At 38.7% G+C, this 19,058-nt stretch overlaps 1 protein-coding gene and 1 long non-coding RNA gene across 10 annotated transcripts; one reads left to right on the forward strand and one right to left on the reverse strand.

Annotated features, from left to right (window-relative positions):
- Window positions 1–2,200: 2,200 nt before the first annotated feature.
- LOC108511433 (uncharacterized) lies at window positions 2,201–7,631 on the forward strand. Of its 6 annotated transcripts, none has more exons than XR_015972354.2 (4): window positions 2,238–3,590; window positions 4,841–4,971; window positions 6,274–6,508; window positions 6,778–7,631. It is a non-coding gene; the product is annotated as an uncharacterized LOC108511433 (long non-coding RNA). The 6 variants fall into 6 exon arrangements; XR_015972353.2 differs by having other exon boundaries at window positions 2,261–3,590; window positions 6,274–6,475; XR_005513402.3 differs by having other exon boundaries at window positions 2,201–3,590; window positions 6,274–7,631.
- A 366-nt stretch (window positions 7,632–7,997) lies between these two features.
- Window positions 7,998–17,949, reverse strand: LOC103710283 (putative CDP-diacylglycerol--inositol 3-phosphatidyltransferase 2). 4 transcript variants are annotated; one of them, XM_088709367.2, is made up of 12 exons: window positions 17,792–17,935; window positions 16,913–17,709; window positions 16,480–16,597; window positions 15,088–15,172; window positions 14,945–14,994; window positions 12,598–12,637; window positions 12,405–12,449; window positions 12,254–12,319; window positions 9,839–9,953; window positions 9,705–9,761; window positions 9,520–9,618; window positions 7,998–8,373 (listed from the first exon to the last, which is right to left on the reverse strand). In XM_088709367.2, exons 3-12 carry the CDS (start codon window positions 16,538–16,540, stop codon window positions 8,320–8,322), a joined length of 672 nt encoding a protein of 223 aa, XP_088565493.1. In that variant the 5' UTR covers window positions 16,541–16,597; window positions 16,913–17,709; window positions 17,792–17,935; the 3' UTR covers window positions 7,998–8,319. The 4 variants fall into 4 exon arrangements, with proteins under 4 accessions (XP_088565493.1, XP_008794206.1, XP_088565494.1 ...); XM_008795984.5 differs by lacking the exon at window positions 16,913–17,709 and having other exon boundaries at window positions 17,792–17,949; XM_088709368.2 differs by lacking the exon at window positions 16,913–17,709 and having other exon boundaries at window positions 16,480–16,678; window positions 17,792–17,931.
- Window positions 17,950–19,058: the final 1,109 nt, after the last annotated feature.

Genomic DNA, 19,058 nt, shown 5'->3' on the forward strand with positions numbered 1-19,058 from the left:
GTTCGAGATGTTGGTTTCATCTTCTATTAAAGTACTCTTGGCCAGTCAGATGCGACCTTCCAAAAAATCTTCTTGGTATGACATAATGTTTTCTTACAATGCCCTATTGGCCATCAGGCCTACCAGCCTTTGGATGTGTAAATGACCTGCAATATAGTATCACCCTTCATCTATGGGAATCCATGGGCATTACTTGTCCATCGAAATAATTCGTTCCAAGTGATGCATTGGAAATTCCCCACCCCACAAATTACTTATCGGATATTATTTTTACATATTTTCTTGTGCGATTAGTTTGCTTTTGTCTTCTTAAATACAAAAAATTCTGTCCGAAACTTGTCTTGATCCCTGAATTTCAAGAGATTATTTGCTAAGTGATCGTAAAAGAAGTGGAAGGCCAAAGGCAAATATCGTATTCTTTCTCGTTTCAATGATCAAAGTTGTTTGTACATCTTCGATATTAATGATGATCTAGGACAATTATTTGGAGAATAATGCTATTATGAACTGAAATAATCTTGGTCGCCAAATTGTAATGCTTCAAACTACACCTGGAGCGAGCTGTTTTGCTAGTTTAATGGGAGGTATGATAATGGAGTAATAGCTGATATATAATTGCTCGTGTTCTGCTATTCTAATGGGAGGTATGATAATGGAGAAATGGCTGATATATAAATGCTAGTATAGAAGCTTTCTGTGCTGGCATTGTTTTTGTTATCTACTCACCTAGCTAAATCATTCTTTGCTCTATCAATTATTGCATCAATTTGTAAAGGAAGTTGAAGAAAAGTAGCAGAACATATGGAAGGATGGGCATTTTGCTTGAGCAATAACCAATGTCTAATTGATTTTATTATGCATTTTAGGATAATGTTGATCGTCCATGCTGTATAACCAATCTAACTGACTTTTTTTGTTAGATTCGTTTGTTAGATTGCATGATTTTTTTTTTTTTAGAGAAGAGCATGAGACAATTGTTAAATTGAAGGGACACTCCAATTCTCGAACTAATGGAAGTCACTTTTAAAATAAAGCAATGCCCGACAGTGGAAGGAAAGCAATACAATGAATATTATCAGAGATCATAATCAAATTATTTTGTTCATCTAAAGGCCTACCAGAAAATGAAAAGTTATTCTTTGAAACATTAGACTCTACCCCTTGATTGGATGTGATGAAGAATCACTAAATAGGCTTGCCCCTCAAAAGCATGGAAATGACAAAATGTTAGATCCAAGATGGTCATCACTTAATGCTGAATTATCAATGATGGAGAACCACACCGAGAAGTAGAAAAATAATTCCGAATAACAAATTATATATATCATTTTATTATAGCAGCTTGCAAAGTTCTCAAACAAACGATCAACAAGCATTGCATATGACGATGCATGTAATGTGTCAAGTCCAATAAGGCTATGCATCTAATTTTAACAGCAAATCCTTCTATATAATCCCACTCCTTTGGGAAAAAAAAGGTGATGTATCAAATTTCTTTTTAAAATACAGCAGTTGTTCATTATCACTTAGGTTTGGACATGAGATCTCTCATTTAGAGAGGAAAGTACCAGGGAACCAACTAGCTAAGATGAATATAAATTTAGGTTACCGATACTTGACTTTTTGACTTTTTAATTAGGTCTGTGAAAGATCAACTTGTAGGTGCTAGCTTCCTGATTAGAGATCACAAAGGAAAGTTCATTCATGCTAGATCAATTTGCCTGCCCTCTTCAACAATTATTGAAGCTGAACTACAAGCCATATGAGAAGATATTTGCACAGCTTTGTTTAGGTACAAGGCCACTCAACTTTGGGTAGAAGGTGATTCTCGTATGGTGATACAATGAATCAATTGTTTCTTTAATTCTCATCCTCTTCATCTACCTCTACTCAGACATGAAAAATTAAAGTCGTTCAGATATTTAAAGTTTCTCATGCTTTCCACAAAGGCAACCACTCAGCAAATCAGCTAGCTGGTAAAGGAATTTTGGAGGATGTAAATTACAAAGAAAATTCTTCAGTCGAAAACTTTACTTTAGGTTGAGAGTTTAGTTGTTCTTGTTTTTGTTTTGCATTATTTTTCTTTTTTTTATTTTTAGAGCTTGCTCCATATTCTAATTGTACAAAAATAAATAAATAAAATCATTTGCACCATATAGCGGTGTACCATATCTATCATAAGTGCACATTTCTATGGGTCATTCATCAAGATAAATGCTTGGTAAATGGAACCCATAGGAACAAGTGCGTGTGATCAACATAGTGCACCACCGTATCTTGCATTTGTTGTATAATATATTTTTTCTAATATGGGCATGGTTGTTTTGCCAAAGTTTGTTACAATGAAAAACTTATACCCTGTGCTTTATATATCTTCCTATTATAGTCTAATCATGAAGGAAAAAAAAAGTCCAGAGGAAGAATGCATGCGGCATGGGGTTCAATTTCCCGTTGCAATGGCCGGTAAAGATGGGCATTTGGTTGGTTCGGCATTCAGAGAGAGAGAGAGAGAGAGAGAGAGAGAGAGTCGGCATCTCTCTCCACGCTAGCACCGAGTTCTTGAAGCCCTAAGAGCGGGCCCCCTCTCCCTTTCACCGACGGATGGCCGAAAGGAGCGGCAACGGCCATTTTTGGCGCGAAAAGATTCCACCGTCCCCAACTCTCATCACCGGCCGTTGATCTCGACGCGACGCCCCTCTTAAATGAGAGCCTTCTTTACTCCTCTCGTTCGTCCGGTGGATCTCTCGCTGTTCCCTCAGGCAAGTGGCCGCGGTCCGTCTCCATCTCAAACTCTGCCACGATTCGGTTCTTTATCAATTTCTTCTTCTACCTTTCCTGGAATTACCATCTAAGCTTTGTAAAGACGTGCAAAGCTGTGCTAGATTTCAATTTTGATATGATATGATATGATGCCCGTTTGGTAAATCTTTGAGGTTTGTCGAAATCTTTCCACGACTCCGCCTCTTTAATTTTTCCATTTATATCGCTGGAGATCTTCTTAGATTCGGTTGGATTTGGTCCGATGCCCGCACAGTTCCAGAGCTTTAGGTTCTGGAGATTAATGGAGAATACCATCCATGGAAAAGGAAAAAAGTACTTATTTTCGTTGGATTGTGCCCTAGATTCTTTTGCTTTGAATGGGAAGGGAATTGAGAAAGGAGGTGGGACTTCTTTTGCTTTGAATGGATTGAAAGGATACAGCTGGCTGCAGCTGTTGGGGAGCAATGGGCAGTGATTATAACCCTCAGGAGAGAGAGAGAGAGAGAAGGGAAAGTTGAGGACTGGAAAGGAAAGTTGGGTGTTTTATAGCTTCTGACTTGTTGTTAGACTTTTCTTTCTTTCTCTGGTTCTTATCAGTATCTGTTGGCTTTTACCAATTTCCATGCAGTATTGGTACAAAGTTCGGATTTTTATTGCAGGATGTTCCTACTAATTACCTACTGAATCATAAATGCACTTCCTTAAGGTCAAATCTTGAAGGACATGGTTGGACGCACATATGAGGAATGGTCATGACCTGTTAAAAAATTTTGGTACTTCTTGGTAGCAGCTTTGTATTGGGGGTAACCAATTGGTGGTGGTACTTTTAGGTAAGAGAAAGCGAGATGTTGGATAGAGATGGTTTGCTCTTTCTTCTGCTAGTGAATTTTTTGTGTCATTTTGATGATGACCTCTAACCAACTCCATTTGATTTGATTTGCTTTTTTCCATCCCAATGTCTAAAGTTGACTTTTTTTGCTTCCCATATCCACACCTATAGGAGTATCCTTTGAGCACGACGTACGATTGACAAAAATACAGTAGTTTTGGAAGGATTTTAGTTTTTGATTCGTTCCAGCTGCTTCTTCCAATATCAGTTGTGTGTATATGAGGCTAGTCTAAATAGGAAACTTTTGAATTTGTGAAAGATTGGCTGTTGGTAAGACCTGGAAATTATAATTCGGATGCCCAAAAGATTAGAGTTGGTGTCACCAGGCAAGTCCCCTTCTTGCAAATGCTGGGGTGGCAAAGATAAGGATGAGGTGTTGGTCAAAGTTTGGATGCAAGAACGCGCGGTGCCACTTCTGCAAGAAGGAAGTGATGCTTAAAGAAGAGATTGTGGTCAAAGCAAGAGTTACTACAAGAGGACGACAGACAGAGAGTGGGAGTGGTGCTAAACATGCAAATATGATCGCCAACTTTTTCTTAGTTACCAAGAAAAAGGAGTTCTTATCCATCAACTTAAGTATAAAATCTCCCAATGACTTGGAGTAAATTTGGTCTATTCTTGTCACAGACTGGAAATCTTGACCAAATCATAGAAAATTCGGTTCCTTTGACTCTATTTTAAATTGCATCATAGTTGTTGCTTCTTAGGATCTGAAAAAAAAATCCAGGAATACACACATGAATAACCGAACATTAAAACAACCAGCTGTATTATTGTCTCATTTAGGGCGAGAAAATGTCTAAAAAACAATTTAGTTCATAGATTTGGCAACCAGTCTTGCTTTCGGCCTTTGCATAGTGCCATTAGGTTGTGTGACTATTAGAAGGGAAAAGCTGCCAAATCTAATCTTTGATATATTGAAGCATAGCATTGCTCCAGGCTGCATTTTCAATTAGCAGACAAGGCAGACAAATAATGTATATAAGTGAAAACCAAAGATATTCATTTCATTCTGAAGATGATTATAGTTGAAATACAACAAGAATGCTGTTCAATTATTATATGGTGTTCAAACCTCAAGTATGACAATCAATTCAACGTTGCATCTGTTACAGACTGATTCACCTAGACATTAGATAGATATTACACTGCATTATTATATGTTATGATCCTTTTTAATTTCCTATGCAGGCAAATCAATCAGGACTGCAACTTTCTAGAAGATGAAGGCATCATGGATTACACTGTTGCTAGGAATGCATGTCTGTCCTGCACCTTTGATTCGGTTATTAAAGATCGCAATCCTTCAGCATGTGTAGCAGGTAATGAATTGTCGGTTTTTGAATCTTCAAGTCCAAAATTAGTTTCACTTTTCAGGAAAAGGTGTAAATTATATTTTAAGTTGCTTTTCTTTCCTGTGAATTAAGTTAATTAAAGTATGAGTTTGATTAATGAGCACAGATGCTTCATTGGTAAGCACCTTTCTCTGTTAAAAAGACATCCTAAAAATCCTAGATCCGAATCCTCTCTCCCCATTGAAATTTGTATAAAATCCAGGTTGCATGTCAGCAAAGTCTCTGCCCAGAGGGTTTAATTAGCTTTTTGAGATGTACTAGTGCTGTGAAGGCCATGCTTATTGTTGAGCAAAGTTTCAGGCTCTCATATGCACCAATAAGCCTGGAATATGAAGGTGATGAGTTGGGTGGAGGGAATGGAGTACTTTGAAACCATGAACAATGGGAAGATATTCTGGTCCCAATTCATAGTTGCCGGTTGTCTCTTAAACGTAGCAATATACTGACCAAGAAGCAGCAGGTGGTTGCACTGAAGCAGTTGTTGTTTCCCCATGTGTTGGTTCATGGTGGAAGTTGGGTCGTGTATTTATATCATTGGTAGCAGCATCTTCTTTCTAAGATTAAAGAGCACCACTGTTCAACGTGTTTACTTTGCCATGCTGTAAGCTAGATATTCTGAAGGGCCCCGAGTATGGGTTTTCACGTACAAATCAAATTCCGTTCCCCTCCTCTGGTTGGATTGGTGCACAAACATCAAAAGCACTTACAACTGAAAGAAGAAAAACTTATAATAGGTGCAGTAAGACCAGGAGGAATAAAAGCTTTAGTGGAGCCAGTGCTAGTTTGGTCATGTAGGCAAATACATGGCAAAAACTTTATATCTTTTATATTCAAGGCAGGTTTATTGGGTCTTGCATACTTTTAGGTTGGATTACTGTCATAAAAGAAGTTATTACTTTGTGCCCTTAGTTTTCTCAAGTGCCACATATTCAGTGGTTTGCTAATCAGTTTTGCAGTACAGTCTTCCACTTTTCATTTGTTTGTCCCTGGGCTTCTGGCTAACCTTGAATGTGCACCAACATTTGGTAATGAACTTGGACAAAATATGCATGACTAGCCAGCTTAAGTGCTGACACAGTACATTTTCATATTAAGAATTCATTGCAATATGATGTTAACATTCAACAGAATGGTGGCTAGAAAAACTATTACCGTTCTCAATTTTTTTAAAAAAAATATTTAATAGAAGAATCAATATAGAAGTCCAGGATTTTTCTTTTTTTTTTTTTTACTTTTTAAGAAATAAGAGACCTAGTGTTTTTCTTGCAGGGTCGGATGGTAGCAAGAGTTCTCCTTCAGACAGTCCGAAGCTGTCGCATGGTGATGAAGATGTAGAATCTGTTTCTGCTGCCGATTCAGAATCATCCTCTAATCCTCACCAACCTCCCCCCACCCCCCTAACACACGCACACGCACAAAACATACACAAAAAAGAAAAGGGAATAAAAAAGAAAAAGGAAGAACAGACAAAGTACGTGCCAATGCCCATATGCATAAATGCACAGTATGTAGACATACAGATGTATCAGCACTCCAGCATTAGACATACATATACTAGCTTTTCCTTCAAAATCCAAGCGTGTGATTTCTTTGCACTCACTTGAAGTGTGGTAATGTGGTAGATATTTCCTCCAACGAAACCTGTGTTCGCATATTCCTGCAGAGCTGTGTCATAACTTGAATTCTTGAAACAATCAATATCTTTTGCCTGTGAGCTTGAGCCTGTTATCAGCATTATCATCTAACAGAAAGAAACATTCTGATTTATTGCAGGTCCGATGTTAAATTTGGTGTCAAAATGCCAGCACTTATAGTTAACACTCAAAGAAAAGAAAGCTAGAGTGCAGCATCACTTCGAGCAGCAGGGAAGGAGGAAAACAACAAAGTTTTTCTATATTTTGGAATTGTGGATACAATCAAGGATGCGGCCTGCTCAAGCGCATGGAGAATGCTTAAAAAATCTACGTTATGACCCCCAGTCAATATCAGAAGTAAATCCCAACGAACTTGTGTACTCAGTTTTTCCAGACAAAAATATCAGATAACTTTCTTAGGATTCAACATTGTCTTTTTCTGATTAATGAGGATGTGCCAAATGATGATGCTTATTAGAAGCTGACAATTTTTAGTGTAAGATACCATTTAGGGACATATGCATGACAACCAATGGTCTACCAACCAGAGCAATGAAATGCCCATAGAAAATTATTATTTCCAGGTCAAAGCTTCTTCCTTTATATGTTGAGCCTCTGTCTAACGAACAAGTTTTAGAACCAGCAATTGTGATCAGCTGATGCTAGATAGTGTAGCAAAAGTTCGATAGCGTTTGGTTGGTTTGTTCTACCAGGCCGGTTGGTCCATGGAAAGGTTATAACCTGGAGCTGAATACCACTGGAAGAATGATTCAAATCCATTACTACTTCAGTGCCAGTACTTGCAAGGGTAAACCTATGATAATTGTCAAAACTGAATGCTGAGGTCTCCTTGCGAGTCAAAGTAAGACATGTTAGCCCATTAATATGGTACAGAAACAAGAAGAAGGATAAGGTTAGAAAAAGCAGAGAATTTGGCCTCAATTACCGTGCATTTTAGCAGAGATCTTACAAGACAATTTCCGTAGTAAAATGGAAGCCAGGGAAGGAATTTAATTGGTTCCAAAGTTGAAACTGTACTTGATCTTACAGACTGCAAAGCAGCAAGGAATAGTAGCGACTCAGACAAAGTATCCAATAAGCGTACTGTCCGGATATCCTCCGCTCTCAGTTTATTTTCTATGGCTTTAGTAGAGATTACTGAACTTAATGAGGTTTCTATAAGCTAGACAGTTAAAAAGTCCGGCAGAATTAGCAAAGATGTAGATATTTACCATTGTTGATTTAAGAATTTATGCTTTTTGCTATTTGAGTTTCTTAACTTTTTTTGAATTCGTTCTTTGTTTCTTTTCAAGAATGATGTGGAATTTCAACCGTAGAACTGAAACAGGGACGAAGAACTGAAACAAAACAAATTCAAGCTCACATCCAGGTGATACCCAAAGTATATTCTTATGCTACTTAGTACATGTGCTGTATTTCAGCAAATTATTACTTGTTGAAGTAACTCTATCACAGTAACATGTTGCGAACTAAAACATCACATTGGTTCCCTTCAGTCATTGGGCTGACCATAGAGGCAGAAGATATGCAGTTCTTTTAAAACCATTAGGTAAAAGTTTTCTTTAAACATGAGAATACAAGCATATGCAAGCAATCACGAAGGCTTAAAAATGTAGCCGTGAGCAGGTGGCAATCAGTAGTCATTCGTGGAGGTACACTGTCACTTGCTTCTTTTCATATCATAAAGCACGCAAGAATCTGCAGCTGTCTTCATCTGAAACAAATAAAAAGCATATTTTAGATGAAATACTGGAAGATTTGAACAAGTCCCAGAGGTAACTTTTAAGTGATACAATACAAAATCACTATAGCAGATGTCCACAATCAATTGCCATAGAAAAGGATAAACTTCAACGGATACTAATCAATGATAAATTGATAAAACAGTACGTATAAAGTTGTTCATAGTGCAAGAGATCATCACAGTTGCCAAAGAAACAGCAGAAAGAAGAAATGCCCTTAAAAAGTTGTTTTCATGCCCGAAAATGGAAGCACACAGGAGAAAGAGAAAAAGAAGCATAAATTTGCAGCCAGGGAAAACAGCCAGCTGCAGTTTTTCAAGTATAAAGCCTCTCAAGATCAATTCTTACTTCATGCATGCTTTGTTTGTTGCTGAGAAAGTGAAACAGAAAAGTTTGCTTTTCCTCTACATTGCTTGGTACAGGAAAGAAAATTCAAGAAGCGAAAAGCAAAGAGAAAATAATGGGTCAAAACTTTCTCCAAGAGCCTATTTTTACTTTTCCTTCTCGAAAACGTAGCAAATTAGAGGAAAAAAGAAAAAATAATTAATAATCAAGTGGTTTAAAATGGTTTAATCAACTCCTAACCACTTCCTCTGCAATTTTATGAGTTCAACCAAACATGAGAACCTACAATTTCTCCCCTTTTTTTTCTTCTCCTGATTTAACTTTCTTTCATTTTCATGGCAACCTAACAGAGTCAAAAACTAATGTCCAACTACTCTATCACTCGCTTGTCTCCAGTCTTCCAAGAAATACCGAGCATCTGACATTTTCACAAATACAGCCACATTATTCTGCATCATAAGCAAACGCAATAATTGATTTGTAATGAGTTTGCAAGGGCCTAGTTGTATAAGGAAAAGATATCTGTATTGTATGTGAATACTTACAAAATTTTACACTTATATTACACTCGTATAATACATCAGAGGACAATAGTATTACACTAGCATAATACATGAGAGGACGATAGTCCACAAGTAGTAACATTTTGGCTGACATACACCTAAATACCAGCAATCAATAATCCACTATTTAATGTAAACTAAACTTAACCTTATGTCTCTACATTGACAATAGGTAAGAGCACCTCAAGAACAAAATAAAGTGAAATATACCTGTATAATGTTAACCACTTGCTTAATTGCCCATCCAATCAGAGTTACAAATAATGTCAATGAAAGAAGTGAACTCTGTTTCAAGGCATTCAGACAAGCCTGCCAAGAACAAGGGAGAAAAGTATGTTGCAAAGAGCTTTTCAAGTTGCAAACAAAAATGGTAGCATGACATAGGAGAGGCTTACATCAAGCACACTTTCAGATTGGTTATCAGCAATAAGGAAGAGGATGATGTACAGAACCTATAGCATGGAAAAGCAAAACCACTATCAATATAGTGAATAAGAAAATTTTTGAAAAAAAAGTTACGATTAACAACCTCAGATCCCACACAACAAAAAGCCATGAATAACCGCTGCCCATAGTATGCCTTCAAAAGCCAATTACTCTTGTCCTTTACATCCTTGTGACTAGTCTTGCCTGATAAGAAAGAACTATAGTTGCATAGTATCAGAATATTGGAACTTTTAAACCAATCACAAGACAGGTTCAAAAACTTGTAAGCTTGATTCAAACTTGGAACTTGAGATTGTATAAGTAATGCCAAAAAAATATTGACTTGAGTTAACTGAATTCAGAAACTTGGGCAAGTTACGACAAATTTTAACTTCAACATATAGATAAAGAGGTTAAAAAAAACAAAAAAATCTTAAACAACCATTATCAATCCGTCAAACAAATAATTAATGTTTGACTACTGATATAGTTAAACATAAAGACTCAAGCATCTTCGTATAATCAAAATAATTGTAAAATCAATATATAATTATTTTACATCTTCTCATCTAGATATCAAAAGAATGCACAATCACAATTAGAGGATAAAACTTTGATATAACGTGTTTTGGGATGACATGACATCACTTTGCATGCAGGTCTGTCAACCATAGGCCTGATGAAGACCAGAACATAAGATTGTAGATATTGTCATCATTGCCCCAATTAGCCACTTGGCAAACATGATTTGGTGAAACCCTAGGAACCAGGGGTTTAAAAGGTTTAGACAGAGAAAATTAAGTTGTGATTGTGTGGAAGTACCCAAATCCACCTTTGGTTTCTAGATTGCATGCTAGATCAACATGGGCTCTCTTCATATTAAGATGAGAAAGTTTGCCAGGATAGGACTGTGTACAATGTCCCACATTTATTAGAATTTAAACATGTTCAACTGAGAGTTAAATTAATGCTCGGGTGTTCTTTTCTCTCAAAACATTAGAAAAAATTGTTGTCGGATGTTGCTATTGGCTTTCACATGAAAAGATCACAACCTAAAAATTCCACAATATGGTGAGTTACAAAACTACTATCTCTATGATACAGATTCTTGGTTAATTACATTGAGAGGAGAAATACTTCTTAATATTTTGTAAGAACTGCGTACAATAGTCTAAAAGCATGCTAATATGGTAAAAAGCACTGTCCTCTAATCAATAAAAATTCAGCAAAATCTGACCAAACTATTTTGTCAGCAAGGTTTGGTTGGTGGTTCACCAGTCAATCAAAAGACAGATAAATTAGGGATGAAATTGGAATCCATCTGAAAACCCATTCTCCTCTAGACATCTCAAACAGCTGTGCTTCTCTTCTGCTGTTGTCATCCCTCTTCTCGTATGGCAGTTCTAAGGAAGGTCAAGCCCCCAATCACTGTCCCTTAACTCCATGACCTTCATGTTGAGCCCCTGTTGTGGTTTGTCCCCTCCACCGCCTCCATTGGGGAGCACCAAGTTGTCATCCCACCCTATCCACCTCTGGTTTTGAGCGTCAACCATCATCTCTCCTGTACCCTGCTACCCTTGACAGTGAGCCCCAGTTGCCATCCTCCTCTCCTTCACTACCTCTAGCAATGAAAGCCATCCCCATACCTTCCCTGTGTCATGCCAATCACAATGCCCTATCCTCAAACGTCCCTCAACCAACACTCTGGGCCATAATAGACAAATGACGGTACAGAGAAAAGAGAGCAAGAGAGGTTGCAAGAAGGTTAGGGTTAAGGGGTTGGGGGCATATGGTGATTTTTCTTCTTCTTTTTTTTAAAACTTTATCTACATTGCATAATATCTGAATCAAGTGATTTGAACAGTTCTGGCTTTCTCTAGGTTCTGGTATAACACAACCTGCACATGCTTACAGGTGATAAGTCAAGTGGGTCTGCCCAACCAACCTGCCCGTGTTTTGAACACTACTCCTGAAACTTATAATGTCAAGTTAGAATAGTCAACGCTTGCAACTGAGATATACTTTGGTTACAGAACCAAGTGCAACAACAAATTATCTCCTTTTTGGTGCTCCTTAAGCAGACCAATTGTCAAGTACTCAAGGACACTGCCAAATCATATCATAAAACTCGTAATATTTAAGGCAGTACGGTTGCCTCTTTCTAAATAATATAGGTTATTGAAAGTAAAAGACATCACTGCAGTTTTCCCTCTACCTACATTTTATTTTTATGTTGGGTTGGAAAAGAGAAAACTAAAATCATCTCCGAAGAGGAAAAATGAATTTATCATTGATCATAAGAGCATAGCATGTGTAACAGGAAAACAGGAAGTAATATAAGTTCCAGCGAACATCCCTTGAAGTTCAAAAATCAGTAGGCATTTTTTAGTGAGTCCTCATGCTCTCCAATAGATTTCTCCATATGAGAAGGTACATTTGTATGTTAATAGTTTGTCTTCAAAACTTAAAATTTATATAACAGAAGAAATATCCAGCCCAAGCAAGAAAACAGTAATACCTATACATTTGCAACCAGTGGCTTGCAATGTCCAATCCAAGCAATGACAAGAAAATCAAGCCTGGCCTGCAGAGAAAATTTTATAGTACTAAAATTAGTCATGTAGACAAGATTCCAAAACAAATGACATCAACTACAAAAACATGTATACCTGTATAACTGTGAGAGAATTGCCAACAAACAAGCAGTGCTTACCCTGAAAAATGCAGGCATAAATCAAATAAGATGGACGGATGTACATGCTGAGAAAAAGAGTTGATTCAAGTAGAATACAATGACTACATGATAGATTGGTTCCAAGCATTCCATAGAAGCATGCATTAATCAGTTTGTCAGAAGAGTACCTGTCTGTTACCATGTCCAAAACAGCTCCAAAGGTTGACACTGGATAATTAAATCAGATAAATTAATCAAATGTCTAACCTCAGCATTTCCTTTGTAACAAGTTAGCTTCAGCTATTTAAAGACTCGGTGGTATGCAAATGTATAAATAAATATAACTTGTTTGATCTTATAGAGAATTAAAAAAATCATCAGCTTATTAATAGAATGGGATAACCTCAGTTTATGAGCAAAAGATAAAATTAATTGCTTTTTAGAATAGCAGGTAACATGAGAGAAGAAGCTAAATCTGCTTCAGTCCAAAGCTTGGTAAAAAAGAAAAGTAACATGGAACCTCAATTTTCTAATGAGTAAAAACAGTACCATGCTTTGATTCAAACTACAGGAAATAAGAGAATTTGATTTCACATGCATAGGAAGTGAGAGGGGTCTAATTGAACTGAGAGCTTCCTCTTCATATTCAACAACCACTAAGCTTAGACATGAGAATTGATTTCCTTGAAAGCTAGTTTTGTAGCACTAAATATTAAAATTAAAAAGTAGATCATGTGTATGAATGACAAGAATCTTTGAGAATAAAGATTTTTCAAAGAAACGTTGAACATTGAAGCAATAATAAGAAGAACAATTGAGAGTTCTCCGAGATAATGTTTTGAATAAGTAATCAAGCATAAACAGTGTATTTGTTTGAAGATTTGTCAAAGTGTCCCACTAGCATTGCTTAACCAGATAATAGAGGTATCAACGTGATTCTAGAAGCAGTTGGAAGCATGCACTTAATCCTATGTGAGCATCACACTCTTAGATCTCCATTTTGTTTAGCAAATTTCTTTTACATATTCCATTGCCCACCATTGAGTGCTGTTATCTGCATTACCTGGACCATCTCGACCATCTCAAAGAATCTGTGTCAGATACATATCTTGGATAGGCGTCAGAGCATTGGGGGGACCCTACTACCTACCCCCTCGGGGGGTCGAGAAAGACGAGGTTGCTCTGTCTTCTCTGCAAGTGGACAAGAAGACGAGACACCGGGAACACACACATGGTGCTTCCCAGGGTGTATCCCAACTACAGCTCTGATGATTACCTCAAGTCAAGAAAGGCTTCGCTTACAGCGCCTTGGGTGTACGAGCACTGTGGAATCCAAACTACGATAGACTCTCTTGCCCCTATGCCATCAAGGGAATCCACACCAATCTCAACGCAAACTCTTGCATACGTCAGTCTCGACCTCGACACCGTGAGCGGGTTTGCCCTGGGGCTTTGTTTACAAAAAAAAAAACTTTGTTTGTCTTTTTATCTTTAAACCTTTGATGCCTATGAGTTTCCATTGATCTCTCCGACGAAGTTGCGGAAGCTATTTATGAATGAGCATTGCTATCTGATTCCTACATAAGGCTTCACTTCAAGCAAGCAATTGTTCTCTTCCACCGACACAGGGATAAAGAAAGACTGGTTCCCCTTTGGTACAAAATGGACGATCTCACAAAGATGAAATATCCGTAGTTTTCCACTAGCTTACCGCCTGAACTAGAGCTAGAAGCCGAACCGATTACCAACCGAAAGCTGAAGGTGCAGATTGACGCTCAATTGAATTGAAAACAAAACGTAACGAATAGCTGCGGGGAAAGAAAGAGGAAATAACTTTCAGAAGTAGGTAGGCGGAAAACACTTCGTCCAGTGCTCAGGCTTCTTCTTCGAGGTTTGGTCCTACTTCTTCTGAGACATTTGAAAGATCCTCAGTTTGCAGCTTTTAGAGATCAGTAAAGAGTTTGCCCTTTCTAACAAGTTCAATTCAACATAGTGATGCAGGAAGGGCTTTTGTCCTTTAATGTAGGTAATAATATAACATCACAAACAATCATGTTTCTTGTATCTGCGTGTTAGTGTTGGAATTTGGATGAGGAACATGTATACTGAAACACGTTAACAAATAATATCCTTTGATACATTCCATTATACAATATTTAAAAGAAATATAATGTAATAGCATTTAGTTAAAGCTTTCACACACACACACACATCAAAAAAAAAAACACTTTTTATGTGTCTCCTGTATCTCTTTTCTTCCTTTTGCAGATTCAGTCACTTGAATACTTATCCAAAAATACAACTCCCACGCTAATGTCCATGCAACAATGGTTATTATTGTTCCATGATATTTATCTCATGAGAAATACTGCAATAGAGAGAAAGAAAACAGAAAACATGATATGTTGCCATCTATGTGACTTCATGGTTCATAATTGCACTATTATTAAAACAAAAAAAGAAAGTTGGGATCATTTATGGCAATGTAAGGTATTGAAAAACTTGCATGAAGGGGGCAAAATAAACAAGGCTTACCTTGATTGAACTTTCGTGCAAACCAACCATCCAATCCATCACAGAAAAAGCTGAAATTCTCAAATACTATCAATCGATTACCAACAAACGATATGCAGTATAGTTTACAAACACCAAAACTGAATAAACATTATGATAGTTACCTGAAGAAGTATAGTACAGCAAAGAGTGTTTTGTTGGAATAGCAAAGAGCAAATGCGACACAATTCATTATGATTCTTATATAGCCTGTATATCATTTTAAAAAAATAAAAAATGTTAAAAGACCCCATGAAACCAAAGTCACATGAGTGCTTGGAACAGGTGCCGAGTGTCAAGTTGTCTATGAATATCTTACATGCTATGCAAATGCATCATTAATACACTGCATAGAAGAAAGTAGCTAAGATTGATGCAATATTACATATTATAAAGAGAGTTAAGTGGAACCTTTCTTTGGCAAAATAGAAAGAGAAAATAAAACCACGCTACGTACTAATCTATATGAATAAAGGACAAAACCAATGGCAAACAAGAGGGAATCATGATAGAGCATAAGAAGAGGTCACACCAACAAAAGATGGTTTTTTCAGTCCTTCAGTGTCTGACTACTGTATAATAACGCATAATATAAAAGAGAGAAAATGATAAACAAGAGAAGAAGATACAGAAGGGAAGTTGAACTTCTAATATGCAATGCCAGTAGGAAGTGCAAAAGGCAACGAAGAACTGCTATGGTATTTATGTTCTACATATAACAACCCCGTTCACATGAGAGAAAGAGAGAGGATGTTGGATATGGTGCAAATGGATTATCATCAACAACAGATATGTAGACCACCATCTAATGGCTTGACCTTATGGCAACTTGACCTCTTCAAGAGCCAGCTAGAGGAGCCCAAGGTAAGTACAGACACCAGATATGTAGACCACAATCTAATGGCTCAACCTTAGGGCCACTTGACCTCTTCTCGAGCCAGCTAGAGGAGCCCGAGGTCAGTTTTATCCTTGATTCTGACAAATTAGACTGAGAAGCTTCAGCTGCACATCCAAACAAGAACTTACCAATCCTCTGAACCTTTTTACCATCTCTGCTTTTCCAATTTTATCATTCAGCGGTACTCTTACAATGAGAAAGTGAAGGCATTTTCAGCAATATCCTGAGCATTTTCAAAACCAACAAATTTAAGTCCGTTATTTTGTGTAATCTTTATTATCTTATTTCTGTGCACCTGCAATTATGTTGTAAGACATGATAGGTTTCAAATCCTCCACCTTGCTAGATGTGCCAAAACAAGTAAATTGCAACAAAGAATTCATTAATAAAGTGCTGTTTGCATAATAATGTCAAGCCTGGTCTCTTTGTGATCCGCTAACACATCATGCAAGATTGAGATTTTCTTTTATTGTTTTTAGCTTTCCCTCCTTTTCTCAATGATACATAGCCATCCATAATGGAAGAACACTACAAAAGATGAGATTTGGGCCACAGGTCTATGCAGATGGGGTTCAAATAAAGCATTAGGGATTAACAAACTTCACATTGATTAGCTTACCTATAATGTTGGGGATGTAGAGGTATACTGACAGGGCTTTCTGAGGCGATGGCTCGGCCATCGTAGCTTCAAGAACCACTATAATTAAAACCGTCTACGTCTCGTCTCACTCCTCTTCCTGTACACGTTCATTCATCATCATAATCATCAACAAAGAAAGGAAATTTACAAACTTGTTCAGGCAGTACCACCATACTTTCTGAATCAAATAAGCATTTAAACTATTAGGAAAAGAAAGGCAACACAAGAAAAAAGACAAGAAAGCAATCTACTCTTTCAAATGCACAAATTTCACCAGGGTTATTATTAAAGAAAAAAAGGACTTGGAAATCTAAACGTTTATACACTCTGAGCGCTTAATTTTGGTCATAACTAATTTAAAGGACAAAGGAGGCAAAGAGGAAGGATAAGAGGCTATGGACCGGAGCAGTACCTTCGACAGTGAGATCTCGAGCGAGACCACGCCGCCCCCGCTGTTGCTCCAAACAGTCGCCGGCCAAGGGCAGCGACGACTCGGATGAAGCGAGGGAAAAGAACGAAAGACGAGAAGAGAGATCGGGATGGGAACCGTGGATGGGGCCAACAAAGAAGAAGTAGGTGATCTTCCCCGTTTGTTTTCAAACGATAGACTAAAAATGGATGGTTGGGTGACCGAAAGTACCAGTTTAAAAGCTGAGTTTTTCTTTAATAGATCATAATCCTTTCCTATTTTTAGCTTCTTCTTTTCTATTTCCTATTTTCCTCTTCTTCCCCTCCTCTCCACCACCGTGTGATACTCCACCTCTACGAAGCGCACGCCTAACCTCTTCGCCGACCGCGCGTAGTACGCCGCCGCCGCCCAGTCCAACCCCACGGCACCACAGGCACTACCACCGACCCGCCGGCAAGACCACCACATTGGTCAGCCCCGCCCCGTGCACTTCCATCAACATCCCGATCCATTGACCCTCACGGTCTGGAAGAGGCCTTGGAAAGGGGAAACCCCCGACGCCTGAGGCAGCGAATGAGGGTGGAGATGGGAGGGCAGGTTGGCCGCCGGCGAGGCCATTCCGGGGTTCCCCAGGGGCGAAGGACCCCGATTGCCTCGATTGGTTGTTGCTGTCCGACGCCATTCGATGTAACAAAAACCCTAACTGCAGAATCCAAAATCCAAAATCCTAGCGGAGCAAAAAAAAAACCATCCCAGCTTGAAAGCCCCCCGAATCCATTCGGGAGGGAAAAATAAACGCTCTGAGAGGATGAAGAGAAACCCTAATCGGTCAGAGAAGAGATGAAACGAGCCGGCAAAGAAGATTAAGAGGGAAAAGCTCACCTTCACAGAGAACGAGAGAGCGAGGCCATTTCAAAGAGGCGACACGGGTCCGCAGGGATTGGGCTTCGAGTTCCAGGAGAGCCGGTGGAGGAGCTCAGGCAGGCGGAGAGAGGGGATTCGAGTTCAGGTTGTTTGGATGCCAATTGCCACGGCAGCTCCGTTGTTAAGGCTGGATTCGGGTTGCATCTTTCGCGCGAAAGAATGGTCGATCTTCTTTCGCGACATCAACCGTTGGATCCCACCTTGCGCACATCCCAAAGCATTACAATAACTCGTTCGATTCGTTTGCAGAGATCTCGAAGTGGCCATTGCTCGATCCAACGGTTGACGTCCCGAAAGAAGGTGAATCGTTCCTTAGCGCAAAAGATACAACCCGAACCCGTTTGGGCCGGATGAGCACCCGATCCGATGCGTACGTTTGCCGCATGAGAATGCCACGTCGTACATAGACTGCGTTATTTGGGCCTTCCTGGAAGTTAAAGGACGTTATCTTGGCCCATTAATATGACATGAGCCAACGAGGAACGGGCAAAAAGATTAGGTTGTCCACAAAAGGCAAGGAATTTGGCCTCCACTGCTAATGCACACCTTAGCAGTGATCGGCTGTAGCGTGGGCAAGATGGGAGCTGTAAAGGTGCAGGATTCATTGCCAGAGACCATGCTGCCGGACTAATGGTAGCAGAGGTTCGACATATCTTCGATACATTTGTTGCGTGCGTCAAGCTTAGAGCTACCTGGGAGGAATTGTTCTATGCCAGGCAGACTGCTGGGTGTGAATCGCATCCTTAAAGGAGACTCAGCTACGGTGATCGCGTGGATTCGAGAACGAAAATGCGCCACCGAGGAGAGCCCGATGCTCCGTAACATATGCAAACTTTTGAAAGGGGTGCGGCTTCCATCAGGCCACGCATGTATACAGGGAGGCAAACGGTGCAGCTAACTGGATTGCCTCTTTTACGGATCACCACTCGGAAAGCTTTGTCTAGGTAGACAATGCATCGTTGCCAAAGGCTTTATGTAGTGTTTTATTTTTTGATTTTGTTGGCCGCATTCATACCCGTCCGGAGCCGCTACTGTACCAAAAAAAAAAAAAAGAAAAAGAGAGGAAATCTTACATGACAATGTCCATAGCAAAATGGAAGATAGGGAGAGTCTAATTTGATTCCAATGTTGAAACTATACTTCTGGATTACAAATTACTTAGAAGTAAGCAAAGAATGGTAGAGATTTTGACAAAGTATCCCATAAATAGAGCATTTTAAAGCTT

The sequence above is a fragment of the Phoenix dactylifera genome, chromosome 12, assembly GCF_051530095.1.
Source record: "Phoenix dactylifera cultivar Ajwa chromosome 12, Ajwa_hap1_PhDact_Kaust_v1.1, whole genome shotgun sequence".
Lineage (NCBI taxonomy): Eukaryota > Viridiplantae > Streptophyta > Magnoliopsida > Arecales > Arecaceae > Phoenix > Phoenix dactylifera.